The sequence below is a fragment of the Herpailurus yagouaroundi genome, unplaced genomic scaffold (genome assembly GCF_014898765.1).
Source record: "Herpailurus yagouaroundi ecotype Mexico unplaced genomic scaffold, PumYag 77, whole genome shotgun sequence".
NCBI classification, from domain to species: domain Eukaryota; kingdom Metazoa; phylum Chordata; class Mammalia; order Carnivora; family Felidae; genus Herpailurus; species Herpailurus yagouaroundi.
In genome coordinates, this window is record NW_024412388.1 from 2,136,174 (window position 1) to 2,160,862 (window position 24,689).

Sequence of the window (24,689 nt, forward strand, 5' to 3'; positions counted from 1 at the left end):
GGAGGATACAGGTGGGGTGGGGGCCACGTGGGGACAGGATGGGGTCATAGATGGGCCACATGCAGATAGGGTGGGGGCCATAGAGAGGACCCGTGGGGACGGGGGGGGGCCGTGGAGGGGACATGTGGGGACAGGTAGGGACAGAGAGGGGACAGGGTAGAGGTCAGGGAGGGGACACAGGGGACAAGGCAGGGGGCATGGAGGGGACAGGGTAGCAGGCAGGGAGGGGACGCGTGGGGACTGGCTGTGACAGGTGGTGTGAACGCCCAGAGGCCCTGTCCAGGGCGTGGCCAGAAGCACCTAGAAGCAGTGGTGTGGCCGTGTCTCCCCTGCGCACTGACCTCCGGGCCTGTGGGTTCTCCGCTGTGAGGGGCTGCGTGTTCTGTGCGGTGTTGGGGAGCACCCCTGCCCCTGCTCCCAGAAGTGACTAAAAATGAAAATATCAGTAGATGCCAGGTCTCCCTGGTGAGAAAACCCGTGAGTCACATCGAGAGGCTGAAAGCAGGGAGGGTGGTGCCCCCGCTCGAGTGAGCTGGGGTTGAGGGCCCACCCCGCACGCCCTGCACCCAAAACCTGGATCCACCCACGTGGCCCCTGGATCCTCGAGGGCGTGGGCATTTCCGTCCAGGGCAGCTGGCTCCGTGCGAGACGCTGCGTCGACACTTTACAACTCCGTTACCGCCCGAGAGCGTTTCTCACACCCCCCCATACACATGTGGTGTATCTTAAAAGATACATCTTAAAAGATGATTTGCAGCGTTTGCGAAAGCAATTTCCATTAGGTCTGAGAGCCACGTTTCCGTGGTGGACGTGGTCCCAAATTTAAGGCGCGGGCCTTCGGGGGTCACCGGGGACCCTTTGCAGGGAGAGGTTTACGGAGTCGATTTCTTTCTCTCACCTCTGCTGTCCGTGGCCGAAATGCTGCCTTGGGGATAGGGAAGACCGTGACCCTGCTGCTGCCCCTGTCCCGTGGAGAGAGGAGTGGGGCCCACGGGGTCCTGAGAGGACGCCCGGGGAGGGGCCTGCGTCTCTGCAGCCCGGATCCTTGCCTGACATCACCGTATCCTCACACCCTGGCAGGCGCCCGGGCGCCGACAGGGACCGGTCTGCAGCTCCGTGGGCTCATGGTCCAGGGGGCCTGGGGTCAGGGCCACCAGCTCTGGGGGGTTTCCCAGGGAAATTGGAAATCGCGGAGCACCGTGGCTTCCTGGCTCCAGCCCCACGCGTCTGCTGAGCAGGGCAGGGCAGGCTTCCGGACCTTCCTTTTGCCGGTGAAACACCTGAGCGGAAGTCACCGGGGGAGGCCAGTGGCCGTCCTCGGGGCGGACGCTGAAGGGCCCTCGGGACTGGGTGAGCGGGGCCTGGGGGATGCTCTCCCCGCCAGGGTCTGCCTCAGAGGCGTGGTGAACCCCGGGAGCTAAAAATGCAGGGTTCTGAGCCCCCTCCACGGGAGCCCCTTGGAGAAGGCTCAGTCTGTGCGTCTGTCTGCCATGGACACGCGGTGGGCGAAGTCCCACGACGCGTGGTTCTTGGCGTCGGCCTCTCTCACTCAACACGACGTTCTCGAGGCCCGTGGCCGCTGCGGCGGGTGTCCACGCTTCCTCGTGCGGAGTAACACCGCGCTGTGTGGACGGACCGCGTCTATCCGTTCGTCTGTCGTGCACACGCGAGCCGCTGGCATCCTTTGGCTCCTGGGGTCAGTGCGGCCGTGAAGGGGGGCCTGCGGGGTCTTCCTGACCGTTTCCTGGGTGCCGTCAGCCAAGCGGTTTCCATCTCTGGGCTTGGACGGTCCATCTGCAAAATGAACAGAGTGGGTGAGTCGAGCCTCGTGTCGGCACGCACTACCCACACCGAGGGGCCGCTCCGGCCGGTCCCCGCTCCCCCGGGGGGAGCGGGTGAGGCAGGTTTCTGCCCAGCCTCGCTCGGCTGGGCGGCCGGCTCCGCAGCCAGGCAGCTGGTGCTGTTCTGCCTCCTACCAAACCTGCCCCATCCCGACCTCACCTCCGCCGGGCTTTGGACAGCGCAGCTCAGGGTGGGAGTGACCTCCCCAGAATAGGAGGCATGCAAGTCAGCACTCCCTAGCCTTGCTAAACCCCTTGTGGGGAGAGCGTGCGCCGGAGGCGTGCGTGCCGTCAGGGGTGACTAACTTAATCTTGAACTCTGAGGGGACCGCTCCGTCGTCCTGGTGCGTAGGGCTGTGCTGTACGACCTCAGCAGGTCACTGAATTTCTCTGAGCCCGTGGGAGAGTTGGTTTGGGGCCCGTGCTTTCTAAGCTGCCTGCCCCGGGCCATCCTGTTTGGCCGGCCTTCGCCCGGGGGCCTCCTTTCGCCAGGGCCCGGCCCCCCGAGGCGGCCCCGCTGGCTCGTGCCACTGCTCCAGAGACCAGCGGCCCGGCACGTGGCGGTCCCGGGAGAGGGCCACAGACCTCCACCAGCGCCTGCCTACCTGGGGACATGGTGACAGATTGCGGGTGTGCCCTCCCTCCCCCAAAGGCTTTGGGCAGGTCTGGGCCTGCCCGCTTGGTCACTGCCAGGCAGACGGTGGCCAGGCTGATTCTCACGGCCCTCTGCCAAGGACCCGGAGGCAGGCCCGGGGAGGCACCACCTTGGCCCGGGTGGGGCAGCAGGCAGGGTGGGCTTTGGTGTCCCTGCCCCTCCCTGCAGGGGGACGGAGGACGGGGGCCCCAGCTGTGCCGGGCCTGGGCAAGGCCATGGCGGGGCGGGGGCTGGATGTGGACGCTCTCAGGAGAGGAAGCTCTGGGGACAAAGGCCGGTGTGGCCGGGCATCTCCTGTGACAGGAGAGCACCATGCAGCGGTCCTGCTGCTGTGACAGCTTCACAGCCATGGCCTTGGGCTGCCTCGTGGGGTCCGAGTTGCTTTTGTGTCCAGCCGGGGGTGGGGAGGACCCTGTCTCAGAGGCGGACGGCTGTCTCAACGTGCTGCAGCCTCGGGGCACAGCAGGACTCAAGCCCGGGGCTCTGCTCCAGCCTCTGGGTGTGCCCGGCACATGCCCTTCCCGAGAGGGAGTGGCCTGGGATCTGAGCCATCCTCGTGTCCCGGGGCATCGGGATCCCCAAACCCGGCTTGAGCCCCGAAGGCCAAACCCGGAGACACAGCTCAGAGCAATGGTGACCACACCCGTCGGGGCCTTATTGCGGTCCAGGCACAGCCCACTGTATGCAGCACCTGTCTGTTCCCCAGCTCCCATGGGGCCCTGCGGCAGCCTCCCGAGAGGGTGCCGTGGTCACCCCCACCCCGTAGGTGGCAGCTCTGAGAAGCCCCTGCTGTGCCAGGCACCGCCCGGCCCCCCAACCTGGGTCTGGAGTCAGGCCCGCCCGTCTGCAAGGCCGGACCCGGGCCCGGAAAGCGGAGGACGGACGGGGGGGTGCGAAGGGGTGCCCTGCCTTCGGTGGCGTCTGCATCGGTGTCACGGGCCCTGCCCAGACCCCACGGACGCTGAAGGAGGGCGGGGGCCGGCCTTCCCAAGCACCCACTGTCCTTCTTCCCTCCTCGCAGAGCCAGCTGCCCTCCGGGCCGGGTGCGGGGAAGATGTCCCAGCCCACCGCCGCCGCCGATGAGGGGGCCACGTTTGAGCACCTGTGGAGATCCCTGTGAGTACCTCCTCCGGCCGCCCAGGGCCGGACTCGGGCAGGGCGAGGCTTGGGGGGCTTTCTCCTGGGGGTGCGGCGTCCAAAGTCTGGGCTCTTTCCTTCAGCCAGCACTCCTGGGCCAGGAGGGGTCCAGGGGACAGAGCTCACGTGTGGCCACGCACCCCGGGCACAGACACTAGCCCTGGCGAGGCCGGCAGAGGAGGGAGGGGGAGCAGAGGAGACAGGCGATGGGGTGAAGGGCTCCTGCGGGCAGGACGGGTGTAGGCCTAGCGCACGAGCTCGGGGCCTGGGTGCCCCAGGGCTGACGGCTCTGTTCCCCTCTTCCCAGGGAACCAGACAGCACCTACTTTGACCTTCCCCAGCCAAGCCAGGGAAATAACGCGGTGGTGAGCGGCTCAGGGGCCAGCATGGATGTCTTGCACTTGCAGGGCATGACCACGCCCGTCATGGTGAGTGGGGCGGCTGCCTGCGGGGGTCTCAGGACGGGGGCGGTAAGTGTGGACTGTTCTGTCTTGGGAGCTTGCAGAACCGGGACACTGGTGCTCAGGAGTACAGCTTCCTCGGTAGGCTTGTGAGGACATTTCAGTTTCAAAATAGAAAACGTATCAGCTCATGAGACTGTTAATCCACGGGCAGGAATGGATTCAGGCATGGCTGGATCCAGGCGTAGGAATGGCTGGATTTAGGTGTTGCAACAGCCTCTGTGTCTCCTGCCCTGCTCTCTCCATGATGGTGCCAGGCTCCAGCAGCACCTCCACCCCCTCTCTGCCACTGAGGCCCGGACACCCTGCTGCGGTGTCTCGGGTCCTACCACTCTTGCGTTCCTCTTGGCAAGAAGGCAGGGCTGTGCTAACTGGGTGGTGGCCACGTCCCTGCTTCTTTCTCTGGCCGCCCGCTGCAAGGCACTGGTGCGCCAGAAGGAGGTTGCAGAATGCAAGAAGGGGGTGTGAGGACCCCTGGCCCCCGGGGAGATCTAGTGACGCCTGCTGTCCCCACCACATGCCTGGTGGTTGCCAGCCCCCCCCCCCAGGTTGCTACATACCCCCAGATGGCAGCGGTGCTGGTCCCTGGCCTCTCCGCGGCCAAGTGTCTGTCTCAGGGCACCAGCACCAGGCCGAGAGCCTGGGCCCAGGAAGGAGGCAGTGCTGGGAGCTCTAGAGGCCAGGAGGACCTGGCTCCCATTCCCTAAAGCCCCTGTCCAGAAGTTGGAGCCCCTCACCCCAACACACACCCGTCTGAGGCACCTTGAGCATCCGGCTGATAGCGAGGGCCGTGTGGGCTCCAGTGAGTGTGTGAACGAGCCACAGCGAGGCTGGGGTGGGGACAGGGGGCAGGAGGGTCCCCTGTGTCCTCTGTCGTGTCCGTCGAAGCCACTGGGCTAGCCACTGGCCCACATGCAACTTGGGCCATTGCAGCCGGGGGATTGGGGTACGGCAGGCAGGGGGCCCCCGTGACATCCGTTCCCCTGAGGAACCTTTCACGCTGGATCTGAGAAAGCTGACTGTCCGGCCCGGCCTCCTGCTCGGGGACGCCATCACAGTGAAGGCAGCCTGCCTGCCTTCCACACCTGTTTGTTCCCATTTTACAGGCGGGGAAACTGAGGCAGGTGTTGGCAAAGGGTGGGCCTCGATGGGCTGGGGCAGAGTCATCCTGGACCAGGACACAAAAGCGCGAGCTCTGTCCTGTCCCCCCAGAACCTTCCCTGTTCTACCAGCTGTTCCCCAGGGGCCAAGGGTCCTGACCCCTCGCCTCCCAGGACCCCCTCCTGGACCTCAGTGTCCTCCCCAGCATCTCAGTAGGGCTGCCGTCGGCTGGCTGCGTCTGGGGCACTCACCTGGGGGAGGCCCACAGGCATCTCCCCACGAGCCAGTGCTGTGGCTGGACCAGCCCTTCTTTGTTTGACAACAGCAGGACCCGTGTCATTGCTCTCAGGGCTGGAGGGTTCGAGGCGGGCCCGGGCCACGCAGCCAGGTGGCAGGTAGAGAGAGAAAGAGACAGTGCAGACTGGAGGTTCTGCTTTTATGGGGGTGGGGGTGCGGGCCTGGGTTTCGTGGGCTCACTCTTTACTGGTGAATTTAAAATACAAAAGCAGATTTAAAGCCCAGGAGGGGAAAAGCAGGGTCACTCGATGGTCAGTTTCTAGATCGCCGAGGGCTTTCTCAAAGGGGAGCTGCGTGGCAGGGGCGGCCTGGCCCTTCCTCGAGCTGGGCGGCCGGCGCACGTTTATTCCAGGTGGCTGTCTGCAGAGTGGCCGCCTCGAGATCAAAAGCAGAACGTCAGGTACTTCTGTCACAATAAAAAATAGTGACAGTGACACAATAAAAAAAGCCGACTGCCGGTGCTGGCTACGTCCACTGTGTGGAGGGGCAGGGGCTCTAGGGGCAGAGGACCCTTGAAGAGTGTCCTAAGGGGTCTGTCTCCTGAGTTTGAGAAGCGGCCCAGCCTTGCCCTCGAGGGCAGAGGAGCCTGGAGACCTCAGCAGCGTCAGGAGTGGGGGTAGGGGTGGGGTCTGCTCCCCAACGGGCAGAGGCAGCAGCTCTGGGTTCCTGAGGGGTGGGGCGCGCTCCCCCAGTCCCCCCAGGAGCATGCCAGGTGCTGAGCACGTCTGGGCTGGGAATGCAGGGTACATGCCTCTCACAGCCTCCCACCCCTGCAAAGGGCAAGAGGCCTGAACCAGCCAGGGAGGGACATACCTCTTAGTAAAAGTCACGCAGAAACACCTGTGTGCAAAACTCTGGCCGCAGAGGCCGGGACTCCCTGACCACCTGGTCAGCCTCGGCCTCATCCTGAGCCCTGCCTGGACCAGTGGGAGCGGCGACTGGTCTGGGGTGGGCGCCATGCAGAGAGCTTGCCTTAGCCCCCCTTCACCCTCTCGTGGCCGACGCAGCCGGATGCACAGACGGAGGCAGCCCGGCAGCCAGGGCAGAGCCGGGTGCCTGGCCGCCTCGCCGAAGGGCCCCCCCCGCTCCCCGCCCCGTGTGGCCAGGGCCCTGGAGCAGGTGCAGGAGGGAGCCCCCGGAGGATGCTCCACAGCGGCGGTGTGGCGCGGCTGTCTCCCCACCCAGCCGCTCAAGGGGAGGCAGGGTAGCCCCAGCCTGGTGACCTTAGACAAGAGGCTTCCCAGGCCGGGCCTTGGAACCAGTGACCCCGGCTGGCCAGCGCTGACAAGTTGTGACTCAGCATGAGGCAGGTGTAAAGGCTTACGCGCACTGCGCCCCCCACCGCTCCTGGGCGGGCGGCCTCAGTCATGGGGCTGGTCCGGCAACAAGGCAGAGCCTAGATGGGCGCGGTCCTTGAGTGGGGGACATTGGTCCTCCAGGGTGGCGCTTTCCACCGTCCGGGGCCTTCTTCCCGCGGGACGGGCCGGTTCCTGAGCGGCATCCCCTCCACGGTCAGAAGAGAGGCCACTGCAGGCCCACGGGATGCCCTTACCCAGAGCTTCAGTGGCCAGTGGGGACAGGCAGAGTGGATGGGGGCCCGTCTGAAGAGCCACTCTGTCCCGGGTTCAAGTTCCCCATGACTCTGAGCCTCAGCGTCCCTGCCTGGGGCGCTGAGGTGTCAGGTGTGGGCCCAACAGGAGCTCCGCCCAGCCCTGCGGGAAGGACGGCTTCTTGTCCTTAGACCTCCCTCCCGCCACACGGGTCCGGCAGTCGAGAGGACAGGGCCCCAACGGGCGGGCCTTGGAGGAGTCCTGAGCACAGATTCTTGGGGGGGGCAGTGAGCTCCCGAGGTCCCCACCACACCACATGCTGAGGTGACACAGAGGGAGGCCGCCGTGGGCATGGGGAACTCTGGGACGCATCCCATCCCTACCCCTTTTCTGCCAGGGGACGCACACGGGGCCTCAGTTTCCTTGTCTGTACATCGAGCTGGGGCGGCAAGGTCGAGGGTGGTGCGGGGCCTCAGGCGGCGTGTGACACAGCTAGGTGTGGGGTGGGGGCGGCAGGGGAAGGGCCCCGTGTCCAAGAGCGCTGTCCCCCCCCCCCGGGGAGGACCCGACGCCCCTTGCCCAGGGGTCCCTGTGGGGGGGAGCCCTTGCCCTGGGTGGTGGCCCCGGGTTCTGGCCACATCCGCCTGCCGCACACGGCTTGCTCCCTGTCACAAGGAGCTGTAAGCTAGGCCTCCCGCATCCTGCAAGTGGAGAACGGAGAAAAGCCTATCGGATCCCCGGCGTCCCAGGGGCTCAGGAGGGCGGTGGGCTGGCACGGTGAGGGGGGCGGCCTTATGAGATCTGTACTGGCCCTGGAGGCCCCCCCCCCCCCACGGTCTAGGGGGGGCGCAGACAGGATGAAGTCCTTCATTGTGAGCACTCCGGGTGTCCCAGGCAGGCAGTGGGAATCCTGACTCCCGCTGGACAGTGCTGGGCCTGTGTGTCTCCTCTGAGTCTGTGTCCCCAGGGACAAAATGAAAGCCAGACTCTTGGGGGGGGGGGGGGCGGGGCAACTTCTCAGCTCCGATGATGCATGAAAGGGGGAGATGGCACGTGGCCAGCCTAGGCTGGAGGGCTCGCCTCCCTCCACCCCCTCCCAGCATCCCGCCCGGCAGAGTCCCCTCCCCCCTGCACCCCTTCCCGCCTCTCCTGGCGCCTCTTCTCTGGTGACAGCTGTTGTGGGCAGGTGTGGGCCACAGGGGTAAGGGCTGTGGCTGGCAGGGGCGGCTGATCCACGCTGGGGCCCCACCCCCACCTGCTGCACAGCCAGGCGGACGCCCAGGGCTCGAGACCCCAGCAGTGACCCGGGGCAGGCCTTCCTGGCCTGGGGGTGCATTTCTTCCCAGGTGGGGAAGGGAGGACACAGCCCAGCGTGTCCTCCCGGGAGGTGTTCCCAGGAAGCCAAGCTAGCCCACAGAAGGGGGCAGGTGCGCAGACGGAGGGAAAGGACGCCCCCTCCTCAAAGGGTCTGCAGCTCGAGGTCAGCTCCAGGACCCCAGCCCGCCTGCCCTCCGTAGTGAGCCCCGAGCAGCCCTTCCTTCCACAGGCTGTGGTGGGGACTCCTCTGGGGTGTGTGGAGCTGAGTCCCAGCCAGCCGCCAGGTCACGGAGCCAGCTCCGTGGCATCCTCCGTGGCATCCTCCGTGGGGTGAGCAGAGCCATCCTCCCATGGGTGCTCAGGAAGGAGTATGAGGAGTGTGGCCCTGAGCTGGCACGTCGCTGGTGCCCTTCCTGCGCCCGTGGGAGGGGGAAGAAATATCCCACCCCCCTCTGCTGCCACGAGCCTGCCGAAGTGGTCGGTGGGGTGGAACCTCCAGTGAGTTAGAATCAGGACAGCAGGTGCCAAGGCCCAGTGGGGCTGCCTGGGAGGCCACCCGGAGGAAGCAGCTGAGGACCAAGCGAGGAGGGGGCCCAGTTCTGAGGACAGAGTCCCCCAATGCCCTGTCCCTGCCCCCTGGGTGGCCAAGACTTAGGACACGTGTGCAGGAAGTGGGTGCTGCTTGGGAAAGACGCTGGAGTCAGGCACGTCTGCATATGGTGTCTTGCTCTCAGTCGCTCTAGGACCCCAGCCTGGCCCAGCTCACGGTGCGGGGGACAGTGCTGGTCCTCAGGCCCCAGGTGCCCAGAGCCTCCTCTGTGCCGCCCCTGCGGCCTGGGTGGGGCACGGACCCTCTGCCTCTGCTTCCGTCAGCGGTCGAGAGAAGACGCCTTCCCGACCTGATGCCCTCCCTCTGGAGAGCATATATGTCCAGCCCATACGTGTGGCTGGCTTCCCCTGGGCCCAGCCTGTGTTCCCCGGCCATCCCAGTGGCCCGAGCGGCCCCACCCTCACCACACACTTGGTGGCCTAAAACAGCACTCGTGTGTTTCCTCATAGTGTCCGTGGGTCAGGAGTCCCGCGGGTCTCCCCTGGGTCCCCTGCTCAGGGTGTCAGCCAGGCATGCAGTCTTGTCTGGCCCAGGGACCCCTTCCGCTCCCTGGCTGTTGGCAGAGTTCAGTCCCTTGTGGCTGTCAAACTGGGGCCCCTGCCTCCTGGCTGGCTGTTCCGAGGGACACTTTTCTCAGCTCCTGGGGGCTGCCTGCCATCTCCTGCCACGTGGTGCCTCTACAGCCTGTAGGTGTGCTCCTTGAGGCCATTTCGAGGACGTCTCCCTGACCTCTTTGAAGGGCTCGCCTGATTAGGCCTGGCCCACCTGTATACTCTCCCTTCTGATCAGCTCAGAGTTGACTGGGTTTGGAACCTAATCACAGGGGCTGTCATCACATCTACGGTGCCTCCCGAGGACAGGGGGCATTCAGGGCACAGACCTGGAGTGGGAATCTTGGGGCCACCTGAAGATTGAGTTCCCACACGTGGGTCCCCTGTGTGCCAACCTGTGCCCATTCCTGGGGTCTCTCGCCTCAAATTCTTCTTTCCTCTCCTTTTCCCTTTGGGCTTTTACAAACCCAGCATGATTAAGAAGGCAGCCGACCTCCCCCAAGCCTGCTGCCCTGCATGGAGTCCCAGCTGGAGGTGTTGCCCTCAAGGGGGGTGGCGGGGGACACCAGCTGTGAGAGGTTGGGGTTTGAACCCTCCTCCTCTTCCCCTACCTGGCTCTGTGTCCCTCCATTCCGCCCTCCTGCCCAGCCCACCAGGCGCCTCCACCTCCAGCCTCCCTCCCCGAAGAACGGGCCCCCCAAGGGCAGCGGGCTCCCCACCCCAGGCCTTCCCATCTTCCAGCCAGAGCTCCCAACCTGGGCCCCCTGCTTTCCTCCCTTGTCTCATTGTGAGCCGGGAGCTGACAGCCTCAGGCCACAGGAGTGAGTGAGTGAGTCCGGCCAGCCTGCAGAGCAGTGTCTCTGGTGCAGGCCCCAGGGCCCCTCCCCCCATGGGCTCTCCCTCCCCATCTGCCGGAGGAGCCCGGGGGGCTGGGCTGGGCCTTGGGTGGAGCCTGCCTCTGCCCTGAGCCCCCCAGGAGGCTGGGAATGGCTGTGGACGCGACAAGAATGGGCTGGCGGACAAGGGTCTCGAGGACGTCTTTCCAGGACCTCAGTGGTCTTGGGGGGTGGGCGGGGCTTGGAAACTTGAGGGTGGCCTGTCCAATTTCACATGATTTATATGTAACTGTATAACTGATGTCCTGCCCGCTTCTAGGGAGGGCTCCGGCCTCTACCCCAAAGGCAACGTTGAGCCACAGATGGTTACATTGGGTTGGAGATTCAGACTCCAGAAAGGGGGTAGTGGCGGCCCCCTCGGAGCCCCCGGCTAGGCGGGCCACCGTTATGCGGCGCCTGGAAGCCAGCACGCGGTCCCCCTCCTGGGCCACATCCCTGTTTCCAGGGGCTCAGCACCGGTGGGGACAAGGCCAGCGTCAGCCCCGGCAGGGCTGGGGCATCGGGACTCTGGTCCTCCGGCTCGATCCGCTCCTTTGGACCGCGCCTCTCGTAGCAAGGCTCCCTGCGGGTACCGGGGGGAGCAGTCTCCTGGGGTGCCTCTCCTCTCTGTTCAGCCCCGCGGGGTGGCCCCGGTGGACCACACGCTCCCGAGGCAGGAGGATTTGCTCCGCCCAGGATGCCAGGGCTACAGCACCACGTCTTGGCTCTGGGGTGGCTTGGCCCCACCTATCTGGGTCTCAAGGGCCCGGGCTGGCCCCCTCACGCTCAGGGGTGCAGGCCTGTGGCCGCCGAGCCTCCCAGGGGCGGTGTCTTGGGGGGAGCCGGCTGTGGCTTAATTGCGGAGCGGGCCGGTGGCCCGGTGTGCCGCCCCTCCCCGCGCGCCTCCGTGGTGCGGTCCAGCACAGCAGTGGGCAAGCTGAGGCCTGCCTGGACTTTGATGAATAGGCATGAGGAAGAAGGGGTGGGCCACCCGTTTTGTTGTTAGATGCAGCCGGTTGACAGAACTGGGGAGATGAGGAGAAGGAAAATGCCCGCAGATAGCCCACATGTCCCGGGGCATCCTCCGCCCCCCTAGCCACGGCGTCCCTCCGCCTGGGCCCACCCCGCCGGGCGGCCACCACTCTCCGCCTCGCCCCCCGGCCACCCAGACCCATGCCTCGTCCCGCGGCACGCCAGCTCCCCGGCGTGTGCGGACCCCCGCGTGCCCACCATGCTGTATGTCAGTGACCCCGCGCAGCATTTTGCCACGGTAGGTGTGCCGCATCTCTCCGGAACCGTATCTCCATCCTCCTGGGGGAGCCTTGGTGGGGCTTTTGCCGTGATGGGGCTTAGGAAGTGCGTTCTCTCGTCTGTGTCCTGCTCAGGCATCCGGTGCTGGCTGGGTGCCGCGATCCAGGGTAAGCTGAGGCAGGCAGGATGCACCGAGGGGCTGGGGCAGGTGCTGGGCAGAGAGGCAGATGCCTGCCCATCCTGGAGAAGTTTTGGGACCAGTGCCCACTGGCCGGACAGGACCAACAGCCAGGGAGAGGAGGGCGGGTCATATCTGGTCGGGGCCAGGCGGTTGCCTTGAGTTGTGGGGCTTTCCGCTGCTTCCCGGCTTTGGGCTGGCAGCTCGGTCCTGCCCGCACCTGCTCTCAGGTCAACAGCATCCTCTCCTGGGAATCTGCTCGCTAGGCTGGCTTGGTGTGGGCTGAGATCGAGGTCAAGGACTTGTGGCAAACCGGCCTCAGGGTGTCCGTCTCATGGCAGGGTGGCAGCCTGGCAGAGGGAGGGGAGGGGTGGCAGTGTTTGCTGGGCCCCTGCCGTCTGGGCCCTGGGGACCCGGGCTCACTTCCAGACTTGCCAGGTCCCCGGGGGCCAGGCAGGTACCAGGCTGCTAATTGAGCAGGTGGAGGCTGGGGCCGTCTTTCCTGCCAGGGATGCAGGTATAGTGGGGGCCGTTGGGACCTGTGGGAGACCCGGCGGCTGGCAGAGGCCAGGAGCCTGAGCCACAGAGACCTGGGGGTGCGGCAGCCTCTGGAGACGCGAAGGTTCTGGGCAGTGTGCGTGAGTGCACGGGTGTGCTTGTGTGCGAGAGAGCGTGTGTGTGCGTGTATTGTGTGCATTGTGGGTTTGGGATGAGCCTGTGTGTGTGCCTGTGCGCGTGTGTCCCCAGCAAGGTCGGGGGTGGGGGCAGTGACAGTGTGTGGCCCAGGGGAGCTATCTGCCTGCCACTGGGGCACCTGGTTGTCACGCGCACAACCCAAGGCAGAAGCCAGAAGCCCCCGGGGCCCCTGGAGGCCAGTGTCCCTGCGCAGCCAGCAGAGAAGCCTGGACACGTGGGGACCTTTTCTCTCCAGTCAAGTGGCCCCTGCAGTGCAAATGTCAGGCAGGGTTGAGCGTGGCTGCGCAGGGGTGAGGGGTGCAGGGTCCTCCCGTGGACGGTGGACGGAGCATCTACATTGCTGCTGCGGCCCACACCCTGCTCGGTTCTGTGTAGACGAGGACAAGTCTGTCCGCAAGGCTGGTGCGTTTGTGCCCCGGGGCAGGTGGAGTCGCCCGCCTCTTCCCCTGGGGAGGGGGAGGGGCTGGGTCACTGATTTGTAAATGTGTCTGTTTCCTGTTTCTGGCCCAGGAGACAGAAACTTTCTGCTGCTGCAAACCTCAGGAAAGAGGAAGTGAGATTTGGCCCAAAGCACCTGAAACCCCAAAACCAACAAACAGGGTTGTCCCGAGCTCACGTTGTCACGTCCCTTGTCGCTGGGAGCCCTTTGGGGCCGCAGGGTGCTGTGCCACGAGCAGCACGGGGTCTCCCGTGTGGCCCCGCCCTTGTCTGTGAGCAGGAAGCGCCCTGATGCTCGGCTTTGGTCAGGCCTGCGCCCGGGTCTGCTCAGGGGCTGCTCGGGGGCTGGGGCATCCTCTCTCGCTGCTGTCTTGTATTCAGGGTTTGCCTCCGCACCGTCCCTCTCCGTCGAAGGCTGAACGACCCCTTTCGTGGCTCCCACTTACTGGGGGCGTTTGGCCGACACCGGGGGGGGGGGGGGGGGGTGCTGCTTCTCCCACCGTGGCGGGCCACCTGCCCCCGACCCAGGAGGGAGCTGAGGGCACGGACGGTCCCTTCTCACCTGAGACCACACTGGAGATGGTTCGGAGCAGGCACCTGGGGCCGACTTTTCCGTGTTGATCTCTGTGATCTCCCCTTCACTATCCTCTCGGGCTGTTTCACTATTTAGCAAAAGCTTTAGAGCCTCAAGAGACAAGCAGGGTCAATATTAGACCCCGTGGCTCTTTCCAGGCCTGTCTGTTGACCAGGGCCCAGGACTGTCTGGGCTGCAGAGTTATCGTTTTCTTGTTGTTAAGCATACTTGAGAGACAGAGAGACAGAACGTGAGCAGGGGAGGGGCAGAGAGAGAGGGAGACACAGAATCTGAAATGGGCTCCAGGCTCCGAGCTGTCAGCACAGAGCCCGACGGGGGCTCGAACCCACGAACCGTGAGATCATGACCTGAGCCGAAGTCGGACGCTCAACCGACTAGGCGCCCCTGCAGGGTCATGTGGAGCTGGGTCATCAGCGTCTGGCCGGTTCCCGCTGTCCGCCAGTCTGGTGGGCACCGGCAGGCGTGTGTTGTGTGAACGCCCGTGCCCACGGTCCTGGCTCAGCGCTTTCCACCCGCTGTCCGACGAGGATCCGGTCACTCTGTTCCTGCAGACAGTGCAGCCTCTGGGCGGGAAGGGCCCCAGGTAGGGAAAGCCAATCCGTGCATCAAGAACTATGTCCTAAGCGCCTCCTGTATCCCAGGCACACGGAGGGAGGGAGGGACGAGATCCCGCAAGGCTTCTAGAAGGGGCCCCTGCTGCAGTGCTCGGAGGAGACCACAGGAGGGCAGGGCCGAGGCTGGGAGCCCGAAGCCGCTGGCGGATCCTGCGGAGGGATGGTACCTAGGGCCAGGCAGGAGCAGGGGAGGCAGTGAGCACCTGAGTCCTGGACGAGATTTGCTGGTGGGCTGGGGGGTGGGACGGCGAGCACAACCCAGGTTGGACCCGGGAAGCTGGGTGAAGGGAGTCGCCCCGTTTATTCAAATGGGATAAGGCAGGAGGGGGATTGGGGGTGAAAAGTGTGAACTCGGCTTTGCTTCGTGAGCCACTCATCAGCTGTGGGGGAGGGGGCGGCGGGCCGAGACACCCACCCCCCCCACCCCCCACAGCACAGAGTCTGCTGGAACACCTGGGGGCAGGTGTCGGGGAAGATGACAGTGAGGAGGGTCCTGGCGTGGGAGAGGGCTGCACGGATGGAGAATGACCAGATCCGAGATAAGCAGAGACAGAGAGGGGCAGCCTGGGAGCCAGGAGGCGGGGCCGTGGGGGACAGGAAGGGGCGGGGCCTCTGGGGACCTGGACCCGGCAGGAGGGGTCCCAGTGGCTGGGAGAGGACAGGGCTGGAGTGGCCAGGGGTCTGGGCTGCCGAATGGGGCAGCAGCCACAAGGTGTCCTTTCCGACCCGGTTCAGGGCCGCTGGGGTCCGGGCAGGCAGGGATTGACTGTTCCGGAAGGGGAATACAGGAGCCTGCCTCAGTGGAGGTGAGGGATGGCCCCACTCGCCGGGCTCGCTGAGCTGCCCCGCCGGTGGCCAGTCGGCCAGTCGGGTCTCTGCTAGCGGAAAATCCCTTCTTCCCTTGTTTGTGGCCAAAACGCGGGAGCTATTCTGCAACAGCCAAAGTCCCGTTCGTTCAGAGCCCCCGACGTGACCTCTGAGCGTGCCAGGCCCTGCACTGCCCCACGACCGGTATCACGCCTTTGACTCGGGAGCCAGAGGGTCCCTGGGCTGAACCGCTCCCCCACCTCCCATCAGCCCTTCCTCCGGCCGCAGGTGCTCTGCCCTCTGATCTCCAGCATGGAAGCTTCCCTGCGCCCTGCCCATCTTTCACTTCCGGCGGGCTTCGCTAATCCTTCTCATGCGCAGCCCCCACCCCCCGCCCCGTGAGCTGTGTGTTCAGCCTGTTGTGAAGTCCTGAGCCCCCTACACGCTCAGCGGCTGGTTTGCCGGCTGCCGTGGCCGCACACGAGCACCAGCTCCGGCAGGGCATGGGCCGCGTCTGCGTAGTGCCACCATCCCCCAGCACCCGGGAGACCCTCACCCGCCAGGAAGCTTGTCAGGGCTCAGAGCCGGCAAGAGGGCCTGGGGATGGCCTGTCTGTCCGCCCCGGAGCCGTGAACTGGGGAGGTGATGGCTGCTTCTCCATCCCCGGGTGCTGGCCGTCGAAGTGACCACCCCCCCTCCCCCCACCAGAGTCCCGCCTCCTTCACTGTGCTTATCGCTGAGGAGACCAGGGGCCGCTCAGTGAGGTGCTGTGCAGGCAGGGCCTGATTGGCGCCTGCGGATAGACAGACGGACAAGGGAGACGTGGGCGAAGGAAGTCAGGGCAGACACCTGGGTCAGCGTCAGGCTCTGGGAAGGCTGACTGTCCCCCGTGGGCCTCAGGGGCGAGGGGTCCCCCACTTGCTGCACCCCACCTTTGCTCCAGGCCCCGGGCACCCTGGAAGGGGCTGTTTTCTGGGGGCTCAGTAAAGTCTGTGCATCCGTGGGCCTCCGGCCTGTTCACCGGGGGCCCCCCCGCAGAGGCCGGCAGGGAGTCGCACGGGGACCCTGCGCGGCTCGGGCTCCAGGCCGCCGCCCCGGCTGTCTCAGCAGCGCTGTGTGCAGGTGGAGGCGAGCAGGGCCATCCTGCAGACACACGCCTCGGCAGCTGCAGGAACGGGCTGCTGGGGGCACGTTTCTCCAGCGCGAGGTGTGGAAAGTTCCACACGGCCCTGGCGTAGGATTGGGCGAGGAGCGCGCGCGCATACTTTCAGGAGGGGAGGGCGCCTCCCCCAGCACGAGTACGTTCTTGTTGGCATTTCCACCCATTTACTCAGACTCCGGGAGATGCTGTGGGAAACACCGCGGGTGGAGGTCTTGCTCCGAGGGGGACGGGTTCTCTCCCCCTGAAGCCCGGACGGCATGCCAGCCACTCACCTCTGGGTGAGGCCGCACCCAAGCCCAGACATGCCTGCCAGAGAAGACCAGGGGGCTCGGAGTTTCGTGCCCTATGAAACCTCTGGTATCAGTGTTCTGCGGAGAGCCGGGGGACGCTGGGGTCAGAGCAGAAGCCTGCTGGGGGTGGGAGGGAGCCCCCCAAGGCAGAGCCCTCTGAGATCCATGGGGTGCCCGCCTGCCCGCCCCCGGAGCCCACAGCAGGGGCGAAGGGGCCGCAGAGCTGGGGCCCCGTCTCCCCAACTCCGCACACCCTGCCCCAACCGTGCGGGAGAGAATGATGCTCGCACCACCCCCCCTCCCCCGCCGTGCCCTGGCCCAGGCGGTGCTGCGTCCCAGGAGTGGGGAGCGCTGAGCTGGCCTCACCCCAGGAGGTGACATCCGAGGGGGAGTCGGGGGAGCCTCCTGAGCGGAGGTCTGGGGAGGACATCTGGGCAGAGGGCCCGGTAAAGACCCTTGTATCCACCTGTCCAGTCAGATCCACTGTGGTCCCATGAGGAAGCCACGGCCGACACCGTTCACCCGTTTTCCACAAAGACGGGGGCCACGCAGCCGGACGGTGACGTGGTTCCCACCCCGGGGCCGCCAACCTGGGAAAGGACCCGTTGCTGTGTCTTACTGTTGGGCTCAGCTCCTGGCTGGAGGGGCAGCCGGGCCAGGGTGCTTCCTGGGGGAGGTGGCTCTGAGGTTGGAGGCTGGAGGGCAGAACCTGGCCAACGGGATGGGGAAGGGTCCAGGGAAGCCAGGGCAGCTGTCTGCTAAAGGCCGACTGTTCCTCCGGACTGTTCACCTGCAGCCATGAAGGGAGACGTGTTGGCCAGGCCCTCGGGCAGCACGGGATGCACGCGGTGCCGCAGGCGTGGGGAGCAGTGGACACGGCAGGCGGGGCGGGGCGCCGGGACCCAGCAAGGCATGCTGGGGAGGGCAGGAGGCAAGGAGGGAGGAGAGAGGAACCCGTGAAGCCTCAGGCCAGGTTCATCGTCGCCTTCCACGTCTGGGAAGGTCACGGGTGGACTTTGTGACGAGTTGCATTTGGACCTCTCGGCTTTCTTCGGAAGTGCTGGGGAGATGTCCTCACTCCCCATGGTCAGGAGCCTCAGGGGGCAGATAGAGGACCCTGATAGGACCGGCTCTGCAGCCTCGCCTCCCCTTCTGGACGCTCGGGTTCCCCCGAGTGACACCCAGGAGGCCGGCCGGGGTCACAGAGCAGAGATACAGGCAGCTGACTTCACTTGCTGCTCCCGGTTCAGAGCAGCCTCGGCCCGAAATGCAGCGAGGGAAGTGGGCTTTAGCGTCCAGAAAGAACTTCCTGAGGGTCAAGGGTACACGATGCTGGACGAGCTTATCCAGGTCAGCTGTGGAATCTCTTTGCTGCAGGTTTTTCAAGAGGCGTGGATAGATAGTCAGAGCTGAGCTTTGGGTAGCATTGCTTGGAACAGCTCAGTCCTGTTGGCTGTGTTTTGTTTCTTACTAAATACAGCGCAATACTGAAATGTATTTCCTCTTCCTTTTGATTGAAAAAAAAAAAAGCTTTTCAAGTTATTTATTTATTTTGAGAGAGACAGAGACAGCGTGAGCGGGGAAGTTCCAGAGAGAGAGGGAGAGAGAGAATCCCTAGCAGGCTCTGTGCTGAACTCACTAGACTGTGAGATCCTGACCCGAGCTGAAATCGAGAGTCAGGTGCTTAACCGACTGAGCCACCCAGGCACCCCTCCTTATGATTTTCTTAATAAAATTTTCTTTTCCCTGGCTTACTTCATAGTAAGAACACGGTATATGACCCATGTGGCTTACAAAATCTGTGTTACGTGACTTTATGGTATCGGTAAGGTTTCTGGTCAACAGTAGGTTAGTAGTAAAAAGTCATACTTGCATTTTTGACCGTATGGGGTATCGGTGCCCCTAAGCCTATGTTGGTCAAGTGTTTTGGGGTTAAGCTGTGTTTCGGGGTTAAAGCCAAAGGAAAATGGACACCCATGAGGTACGCACCCACAAGGGTGTGGGTCATGGTGTTTGTCACACTACCCAGAAAAGCGGGAGAGAAAGCCCCAGAACACAGAGGCAGGTGAAAAGAGCCAGGGAAGCTCCTAAGAGGAGGTGAGCCTTGAAAGGCTTTTCAGGTGGCAAGGAGACAGACAGTGTTCCAGGAGGAGGACAGCAGGAGCAAAGGCCCTGTGGTATGGACAAGAGGTACAAAGGAGGCTGGGATGGGGGCTCCTTGGGGGACCCTTTATCAATGCCCCCCCCCCAGAGGCCCAGGGGCTCTCTCTTTTGAATCAGTGTTTGAGCCCAGTGTCTCCCACTGCCCCTGCTTGGCCTGGTGCAGGGACGAGTCTGGAGGTCTCCTCTCTCCCTCAAGTCCCTTCCACTAAGTGAGTCAGCCTGGAACTGAGCCTCTGGGGACATAAGAAGAGTCGTCGAAGTTCTACTGACGAGGTTTCCTGTTACGACTTTTGCTAGAAAAATAGGGTCCACCCGGGGGATCCTGCGTGTGGCAGCTGCACTTGGTCGCGGGCCGCGTGCTCACAGCCGGTCTGTGCTCCTGACTTTCCCTCCCGTCTTACTAGCCGTGGGTGCTGGGAAGGGAGGGGAGGCTGAGGCAACCAGCACACAAACTTTAAGAGCAGTTTGCTTTCCATCCACATCCCCAAAACCCGCTTGAGATGGTTTACCGATTGTCAATGAACACATAAAATGAGAATCTTCTCCAAGCGCAAACCCGGCCATGCGTTGTGGCCGCTCCCGGAGGCAGGACCCGCCTTGGACCCCAAAGAGCACCCAGGGCAAGAGCGGAGCTGCGGGCCCGCGTGTGTGCTGACTTCCAGGGTCCGTTTCCTTCAGCCCAGAGTTTTCTGAGCCTCCAGTCTGGGGCTGGGCGCGACGGGATGGTGGGATGTGGCCTCTCTGGGGCACGGGGGCCTCCCCGCTCACCCCATCCCTGTGCCTGGCGCTCGGCCCTGAACTCTGAGTGGGGAGGGTCTGGGGGTGGCCCAGCTTGTCTCCCTGCAGCCCCTACCTTGTTGGGCCTTTGTGCGGAGGAGGGGGAGGGGAGAGGAGTGTGTCCAGCTCGGTCGGCTCCCTGGCTCTGGGCGGGCCCCCTGGGCAGGGGTCATTCCTCCTGATGTACAGTCACAGGTTATGGCCTTCCTGGACCCTCCTGATCCCCACAGCGGTCCTATGGATGGCTTCACCCCTACTTTGTAATAGAAAGCTGAGGCCGAGAGCGGTGGAGTCCCGGCTGGGTCTGCAGACCTCGGAGCCCTGCTCTACCCTGCTGGACCTGAGGGGTCCCTCCTGTCCTTCTCCTCCTGCCCCAGGACACGGTCCTTGTGGGCGGCACTAATCCTGGACCTGGGCACATTAGAGAGTCCTGTTCTGGAGGGTGTTAGGTGGGCAGTGGGATGGCCAGGAGAGCCCTGCGTTCTGGGATCGCCAGCCCAGGCACCACCACCTGACCACCTGTGGGGACCCCCGGCCCTGGGGGCTTGGGCGGCGAGGTCTAGCCTGTGGGGCAGGGGCTGGAGGGCTGCGCTGAGCTCAGGTTCCCGGGAGAGGAGGACCAGTGGGCAGGCCGGACCCTCTGCTGCCTGTGGGGGTGCCTGGGGCGCTGGGGCCTGGCTCCCGGGGCCTCTGAACCCCCACACCCAGCCCCCATTCTCCGCTACCCCCTGGGCAGGGGACGGGGGCTGAAACCTGAGACCCTGGCCAAAGTGAGTGTCCCCGCTGTGTGAGGACAGTGCAGCCATCCCCAGCTTGATGCACCCCCCTCCCGCCCCCAGCCCAGTGCTAAGCTTTGCTGCTGCTGCCCTGTGCTGTGACAGCCCCCCACGGTCTGCAGAACAGGGGAGGCCCCGAGGATGGGGATGCAGGGCAGGGTGGGCTGGAAGCTGGGACACCCCCACCACAGGGCGGTTCCTTCTGTCTTCTCCCTACTGCTCCCGGGGCAGGACCCCCTTTCCCTGGGACTCCACTCGCTGTCCCTGCCAGAGACCAGCTCCTTTCCCAGAAGAGGGCCAGACACAGACACTGTTCAGGACCTCCACGCCGGGGGTGGGGCCTCCCATCGGGCAGCCTCCTCCCTCTGCTGGAGGCCGCAGCCTGAGGTCTAAGCCCCTTGCCCCTTCCCAGCGCGTGTTCTGGGCCCTGCGTGTGAGCACACTCGGGCGTGTGGCCCCGAGGCCTATGTGTGCCCTTGCCTGGGATTCTGGCCCCAGAGGTGCTGACCCTGGGAGCCAGCCTGGCCCCCTCCAGAGGCTGTGGGATGGATTCCCTGGTGCACTGGCCAGAACTGCCTGCACCCTGAGGGCACGTCCACCCTCTCTGCCCCTGCCCGCTGTCCCCTCCAAGTCAGCAGAGAGCACCAGAAAACATGTTTGTGGAGCAAATGGACAGAGACTGTGTTGGGGGGCCTATCTGGCCCTGGTGGGAGGAGCCCCCAGGCCATCCGCCAGGATCCAGCAGGGCACACTGAGGATCTGGGGGGAGATGTACTCCCCCGGCCCCAGCCCCTCCGGGAGCCCGGGCCCAGTGCATCCTCCGCGGGACCTGGAGGGGAAGCCGCCCGCCCGCCCGCAGCCCTGCTTGGGTCGGGCCCAGGAGCCCTGCACGCACATGTAGGCACATGCGGGCCGCCCCGGGCTGGGCATGTCCTAATCAGCCCGCTCTCTTGGGAGTTCTGCTTGAAAGCAAACAAACCAAAAAAGTCCTGGTTTTGCCCGGGGTTCCTCCCGCTGCCAGGGGCCTCCGGTCTGGACGAAGGGCACCCCAGGCTTCTCTGTGGCTGCGCTGGGCCCAGTTTGGACAGCGAGGTCGGGGTGGGGCTGGTCCCCAGGGTGCAGTGCACCCCATCCGGCTGGGAAGGAATGCAAAGGGAAGGAAGGAAGGACCTTTCGGGAGCCATGCAAAAGCCGCCCCACTTCCTAAGCAGCGGGGTTCCCTGCAGCAAAGCGGAAACGGCACAAAGCAAACCGGACAGAAACCTCTGCCCTCTGCCATTTCCTGGGGGTGTGGGCGCAGGTGTCCCTGGGGAAGCAGGACTCAGAGGAAGGGTAGCAGGGATGGCCCTGGCCCCGCAGAGGGGCCCGACGCTCTCCTAGGGAGGAGGGGCGCTCCCCAGGAAGCTGGACCACAAAATGCCACGGAGTCACGGGGCCGGAGGGAGGAGGGCGAGCACAGGCCACTGGCTGGCTCGTGGGCAGACAGAGGGAGCTTGTCTGAGGCGCCCGCCCGATGTGCAGAGCGCTCCCTTCCCGCTCACCAGGGCTCCCGCACACGGGCCCTGCCCCTTGTGGCTGCTGGGTACACGATGCTATCAGCCTTGCTCTTTTGGTTCAGTGACTAATTCCCTGGCACCCGCCGCAGATTGGTAAAGAATGTGGACAAGTTAAAATCTGAACAACGTTGTTGTCGTCGTGGGGCTGTCTCTCATTTCTGGGAGGGGGGGGCCGTGGGGGCCCTTTGCCCTGCTGGCCTGGGCCGTCCCGGTGGGAGGGGGCGGGGAGGGGGACAGACCTGCACCCCGGGTTGTGCCGTGCTCCCTGAGGCTCCCACCGCCCTTCAGTCGCCCAGGGCGCAACTGGCAACATGGCAGACGCTCCCCAGGGCCACGGCTGGTCACCTGGGAGGGAAGAGAGAGGTCACGGAGCCTGGGGAGGAGGGTGCAGGCTGGGACCCCCGCCCTCCCCCCCGGACCCGGTGGGCTCTCAGCCTCCTTGAGTGGGAGGGCCGGCTTCCCACCTGGCCTTCAATCCCGGGCATCGGTCCGGGGGAGACCTCCTATTGCCTGGCACACCCACGCTCCGTCATTCATTCATTCATTCACTCACTCACTCACTCACTCGCCCGCTCAGCAGGCCTCTCGGGAAGCACTCTGTCATGACAGCCCGTGGTACCCCGACAGGGGCCGGGCTGCTGATCGCAGCGGTTGTGATGCTGGGGAAGGTGGCAGCCTCCGGAATGCCGTGAGCCCCTGGCGGCCTGGGCTCTGGCCCGGCCCGGAGCAGATGGCTGTGAGCTGCACGTGTGATTTCCAGTAGCCACGTCGAAAAACAAACGGTGAAAAGCAACCCGTGGAAGTAACTTAACACTTTATCTCACTTATGGGAAACGGTGCCCGTTTCGGCGCGTGCTGAACGTGAAATCGTGAGCCGGATTCTGCCCTTTATGTTCTCGTGGCCAAGCGTGTGGAGTCGGGGCGCCCACGCCCACAGCAGCTGCCTCGGCTGTGAGGGCACGCCGTGGTCCCCGGCCGGGGCCCCACGTGGAGCGCGGAGGCTTGCTCTCCTCCCCGCCCCTGCCCCCCACCCCTGCTGGGCCAGGAGAGGGGAGGAGCCGGTCCCCAGTTGTTTTGTTTTAAACAGCTTGATTGACTTACATTTTACCTGACACACAATTCACCCATTTCAAGTGTGCAATTCAGTGGGTTTGCGTATATTCACAGCTGTGTGTACCCGCCTTGACGGTGAATTTTAGAACCTCTTCATCACCTCCAAAGGAAACCAGCTGCCCCTTAGCCTCCGCCCCCAGCCCCACCCAGGCCCTGGTGGCCAACGGCTCTGCCTCTGGCTGGACTCGGCCGGCCGTCAGCGGGGACCCCACGGCAGGCATACTCGCGTTTGTGGCTGGCTTTGTGCCCTCGCTGGTGGTGCTCCCTGTAGGGCGTGTCTGACTCCGGAATGGTTGTGTCCCACTGCTCCCTCAGACGGACCCCACAGTTTGCTCATTTGGGTGCCGGGGCCTCCCAGGTTGACAGGTGAAGGCACGGAAGGCTGTGGGGAGCCAGAGCGGGGAAGGAGGCCTCTGCAGTTGCCCTGCAGGGGTCCCCCGTCCCGCTGCCCCCCTGTCCCGCTGCCGGCCCTTCCCCAGGTTCACAGCGGGCCACGGCTCCGGAGGTCCAAACGGAAAAGGCCTGAGGCCTGCCCGAGGGGTCCGTCTGATGGCAGTTTCAGCCGGGGGCGGGGGGGGGGGGGGGGCTCAGGTGGCTGTCCCCTGGGGGCTGGAGCATCCTGGGCTCCAGGAGCCACGAAGCCATGGCCACCTGTCACCTTCTTCAGTAGAGGCTCCAAGGACCCTTGTCACCAGCAGGCCCGATGGGGGAACGTGTGCTTTCCAGACGGATGCTGAGCTGGAGGGGCTCTGGGTTATGCACACCTCTCTCCTGATGGAGGAGGCAGAGAGGGGCTGAACAGCCGGTCCCCCTGGGGGATGCACCCCTGTGCTTTGCAATTTGGAGAAGGCAGGCTGGTGAGGCGGGGGCTGCAGGGCAAGCCCTCCACCCCACGCTTGCTGCTGGTCTGTCACTGCCCCCCAGGGGGACCCCAGGCCCTCTGCCCGCAGTTGCCACCATCCCCACCCGTGTCCGGGGCTCTCGGGGCCACTGCCTCACCCCAGGCCGGTCACTCCCTCTACGTGCCTCAGTGTCCCCGTCTGAGAAGCGCGATAATGGCAGTGTCCACCTCGGGCTCCTAGAGAGGATTACAGTAAACCTCGCCGCCGTCCTGGCACAGAGAGCAGCTCACAGGTTTGCAGGTAGGAGCCCTTCTGACCAATATCAGCTGCTCTTTGCTCTGTCAGCCCACCTGCCGCTCGAAGCCTCCAGATTGGGAAAGGCGTCTTCCTTGCCGGCCCTTCAGGAGGAGTCTGATCTGCCCTAGATTGGGCTGGTCCCCTTGCTGGGGCCTTCTGAAGCCCCAGGCAGGGGCTGGCCCATCTCGGGGTCCTGGGACCCCAACGGGGTGAGCTGGGGGTGCACACACACAGTACAGCTTAGAGTCCCTGTTCCTCCTGTGGGGGTGGGGGTGGGGGGACGGGCTGGGCTCCCGGGTGAGGGTTAGGATGTGGACCAGTAGGAGGGGACTATGGGCCCCACACGCTGGGGCCACCCTCTGGCGGGCCCGCCTCTCCCACAGTCGGGCTCCCTGGGCCTGGGGTCTCCCCGCTTCTGGCCAGAACACAGGGTGGGAGGCGAGGGTGTCCGGCTGGATACCGCCCCCTGGAGAGTGCCGCGGAGTCTGCTGGCCTGTGAGAGGGTCCGGAGGGCCGGGAGCCACCCCCACCAGCAGCTCCCTCCAGGTGTGCTTGGTGGAGCCCCGGAAACCCTGGCACCCGGAGCCGATGGAGGGGGGAGGCGAGGTGAATATGTCAGTTTATCCCAACACAAGCAGTGACCTGTCGGGCGGTGGGGGGGGGGACGGGGAAATATTTGGGATGACTGAGCTGCTGGCCCTTTAAGTCTCCTGTAACAGGACACCTCTGGCCGCGCGTT

At 64.9% G+C, this 24,689-nt stretch overlaps 1 protein-coding gene and 2 long non-coding RNA genes across 8 annotated transcripts in view; 1 reads left to right on the forward strand and 2 right to left on the reverse strand.

The window, feature by feature from the left end:
• Positions 1-24,689, forward strand: part of TP73 (tumor protein p73) — a 59,344-nt gene that overhangs the window by 15,831 nt on the left and 18,824 nt on the right. For 4 of the 6 annotated variants that reach the window (XM_040459329.1, XM_040459319.1, XM_040459291.1 and 1 more), the window contains exons 2-3: positions 3,518-3,612; positions 3,941-4,061. In XM_040459329.1, coding sequence (XP_040315263.1) covers positions 3,551-3,612; positions 3,941-4,061 — 183 coding nt within the window. In that variant the 5' untranslated portion in view covers positions 3,518-3,550. Of the gene's footprint in view, positions 1-3,517; positions 3,613-3,940; positions 4,062-11,439; positions 11,666-24,172; positions 24,497-24,689 lie in introns of those variants that run through there. The other 2 variants (XM_040459310.1, XM_040459281.1) reach the window with 2 other exon arrangements.
• Positions 21,805-22,705, reverse strand: LOC121019663 (uncharacterized). Its single transcript, XR_005785728.1, has 2 exons — positions 22,264-22,705; positions 21,805-22,043 (listed from the first exon to the last, which is right to left on the reverse strand). It is a non-coding gene; the product is annotated as an uncharacterized LOC121019663 (long non-coding RNA).
• LOC121019659 (uncharacterized) lies at positions 22,835-24,112 on the reverse strand. Its single transcript, XR_005785727.1, has 3 exons — positions 24,004-24,112; positions 23,811-23,889; positions 22,835-23,582 (listed from the first exon to the last, which is right to left on the reverse strand). It is a non-coding gene; the product is annotated as an uncharacterized LOC121019659 (long non-coding RNA).